Source organism: Notolabrus celidotus, chromosome 6 (genome assembly GCF_009762535.1).
Source record: "Notolabrus celidotus isolate fNotCel1 chromosome 6, fNotCel1.pri, whole genome shotgun sequence".
Classification (NCBI taxonomy): Eukaryota; Metazoa; Chordata; class Actinopteri; order Labriformes; family Labridae; genus Notolabrus; species Notolabrus celidotus.
The window spans coordinates 12,949,072-12,952,555 of record NC_048277.1 but is presented as its reverse complement, the minus strand read 5'-3'; the positions used below and the strand labels follow the sequence as shown (position 1 = coordinate 12,952,555).

Below are 3,484 nucleotides of genomic sequence, written 5' to 3'. Positions count from 1 at the left end.
TTATTATCCTTGTGTTTGATCGCTGATTGGACGGCTGGTCAGACGTCACAGTGAATTATAAAACCAAAAGAACTGGGATTGGTTGATTGACAAATGGCAGCGCGCGGTACAGTACAGAGGAGCCGTGTCACGTTTCCGGTAGGGAGTAGAGTCATGCTCCGTCTAGTAGCCCCATAAATGTGATAACCTCTGTTTTTTTTTCCATCCTGCAGGACAGTTTCACATTAGAAGGATTCCTGTTTAACCGTCTTTCTACTATACGGGTTCTACCATCATTATACATATATATATACAGTATATGTAGCCTATATATTATGACAAGCCATTCAGAAAATGATATATAACAGCCTAAAACTCTGTATATGTAGAATGAAAGTCTGAATATATGTATGTACATGTATTTATATTCAGACTTTCATTCAATATATTCAGACTTTCATTCAATATATCCAGACTTTCATTTAATATATTCAGACTTTCATTCAATATATCCAGACTTTCATTAAATATATTCAGACTTTCATTTAATATATTCAGACTTTCATTCCATATATTCAGACTTTCATTCCAAAGATTCAGACTTTCATTCCATAGATTCAAACTTTCATTTAACATATACAGACATTCATTCAATATATTTAGACATTCATTTTATATATTCAGACGTTCATTCCATATATTCAGACTTTCATTTAATATATTCAGACTTTCATTCCATATATGCAGACTTTCATTCATTCCATATATGCAGACTTTCATTCCATATATGTAGACTTTCATTCATTCCCTATATTCAGACGTTCATTCCATATGTGCAGACTTTCATTCATTCCTTATATTCAGACGTTCATTCCATATATTCAGATTTCATTCAATAGATTCAGACTTTCATTCCATATATTCAGACTTAATTCCATATATTCAGACTTAATTCCATATATTCAAACTTTCATTCAATATTCAGACTTAATTCCATATATTCAGAGTTTCATTTCATGTGTTCAGACTTTCATTCCCAATATTTGTGCTTCATTCCATATATTCAGACTTTCATTCCATAGATTCAGACTTTCATTCCATAGATTCAGACTTTCATTCCATAGATTCAAACTTTCATTTAATATATTCAGACATTCATTCAATATATTTAGACTTTCATTTTATATATTCAGATGTTCATTAAATATATTCAGACTTTCCTTTAATATATTCAGACTTTCATTCCATATATGTAGACTTTCATTAATTCCATATATTCAGACGTTCATTCCGTATGTGCAGACTTTCATTCATTCCATATATTCAGACGTTCATTCCATATATTCTGATTTCATTCAATAGATTCAGACTTCATTCCATATATTCAAACTTTCATTCAATATTCAGACTTTAATTCCATATATTCAGACTTTCATTAAATATATTCTAAACTTAATTGAGATCACACTGGTGAGATCAATTGAAGACTACCAGAGCTCAAGGCTTGAAGGCTTGACTCCTTCTTAACGAGGATGTTGATGAACCACACACTTGTGTAGTCAGCACCAGCTGTTACAGATCAGCAATCAGTTTCCACAGCACTAGGAATCATTTAAAAGCAGCACAGAGCTCAGTAAGACTTCACAGAGGAGCTGCAGGTAAGAAAGCTCAGGGTTCAGTATCTGGTATTAAATTAAGCTACAATGTTTCAGTTGTTAGGACCATCACTTTGTTTCATACCTTTTCTTGTGCTGTGTTTTCAGAACAGGTAACCTCAACTTCAACTGAATCCAGACCATACGTGACAGCAGCAAGATGAGGTAAGTGGCTATTTAAAACCTGTTATGCCATGTCTCTATTTTCTCTCTTTAACCAACTTTCCCCTGTAGGGTTTTGTGGATTTCATGTCTGCTAATTGGAAGCATCACCTGCAGTCCTGTTTGGAAAGGTAAAATTATATATTGTTATGCTTGGTAGTATTTGTTCTGCTTCTAAAATGATTTTTAAATAGCACACTTCGTTCCCTTTCAGAGCAAGGAGCAGGTGCACATGGTGCTCCTAGTGCACCTGGTCTAGCAGCCATAAGTTACATGGCACCATCATACCCTGCTTCATCTTGGGGTTCAGGAGTGGAGAGTTCTGGCCTGGGCAGCAGCTCCTCACTACCAAGCTATGCCGTCTCCAGTGCTGGTACTGGTGGCTCTGGAGGTGTTTACAGCAGTCCTGCCATGGCTGGAGGATACTACGGAGGCTATGCTAGCCCTATGGTTGGTGGTGATGGGGCTGGTTATGCACCTTCTGCTGGGTATGACGCCAGTGCTTCAGGTGGCAGCTATGGTGGTGGTTATGCACCTTCTGCTGGGTATGACGCCAGTGCTTCAGGTGGCGGTTATGGTGGTGGTTACGGAGGAGCTGGCATGAGCTCTGGATCCTCTTCATACAACAGTGCTGGGGATGAAAGCTCCGGGCCAATCTTCAGTGATGTTTCTGATCTGGATCCAGTCTACGCCTTCAGCTCTCGTTCAAGGTACCAGCGAGGAAGAGCAGTGTTTGCCCAAAGCCGCTACACTCCAGGAGAGGCTCTGGTCCAACCCATGCCGATATACAGACCAGTCATCAAAAACCCTGTGATGCTGAGCATTCCTGTTCAAGCTCCTGTGAAGCAAAGAATGCCTGTCAAAGCTCCTCTGCAGATGCCATTTAAAGCTCAAACTAAAGGAGGCTACTAAAGCTCTCTCTGGTAAGATTAATTCAAGATCCTGCATGTTTGTTCATCAGAGTCTGCTCAAAGTTGAATAACTTATTTTCTTTGCCTTGCAGGTCTGTGTTTAAATGGTCTGATTCCAATAAACTTTGTTTTCACAAATCCTATTTGTTTTGTCTTTAACTTGTGTACAGTTTCAAAGCCTGCTTTTGGTTGAGTTAATACTGCTACTGATGGCTAGCACAATTGGATGCCTCCAGGTTTATGTAACTTTAAGGCTGGGATGGTCTGACTGGACTGGGGCCACCTAAGAAATAAAATTTGAATCAGGCCCCCCTATGTTAAAGGTGCAATGACACAACAATGCAAGAGCCTTTTATTTATTTTTTTCCTCTCTCGCTCTTGCCACTATGTTAAGCACTCAAAATGGCTCAAAGCTCTGGGTCCTTGATTAGCCAGTCATAGCTAACTTTTAGCTCTTAATCTTCCAGTGGGTGAAGGAAAAATTAGGTTTTGGGAATTCAGAACTACTTGCACATTTTAGGGGACTGCAGTTACTAAGGGGGCTCTTGATGGTCAAGAAAACTGCCTGCTACATGTGCACAGACTTTGCACCTGTTGGTCTTGAGTCATGGGGGAATCTCAATACAGTTATAGCATGTGTTAAAGTCATATAGGATCAATGATATAGCAGTGGGGAGTGAACATTTCAATTCTAGATTATGATAAACTCTAATTTCAGAATGTTGCCTTTTTTTCAGGTTCAATAAAATGCTCACTTAACTTTTTTTTTTTAATTGG

General features: G+C 38.3%; 1 protein-coding gene across 1 annotated transcript; it reads left to right on the top strand.

Moving 5' to 3' along the window:
* Positions 1 to 1,668: 1,668 nt before the first annotated feature.
* On the top strand, positions 1,669 to 2,845 carry LOC117813790 (probable peroxisomal membrane protein PEX13). The gene is made up of 4 exons (XM_034684823.1): positions 1,669 to 1,799; positions 1,869 to 1,927; positions 2,011 to 2,719; positions 2,800 to 2,845. The coding sequence occupies exons 1-3, from the start codon at positions 1,795 to 1,797 to the stop codon at positions 2,706 to 2,708; spliced, it is 762 nt and encodes a 253-aa protein (XP_034540714.1). The 5' UTR covers positions 1,669 to 1,794; the 3' UTR covers positions 2,709 to 2,719; positions 2,800 to 2,845.
* Positions 2,846 to 3,484: the final 639 nt, after the last annotated feature.

Excerpts from the sequence above, each read along its gene's own strand:
- LOC117813790 (XM_034684823.1), top strand. Across the intron at positions 1,928-2,010 it reads CTGCAGTCCTGTTTGGAAAG|AGCAAGGAGCAGGTGCACAT; the intron begins GTAAAATTATAT and ends GTTCCCTTTCAG.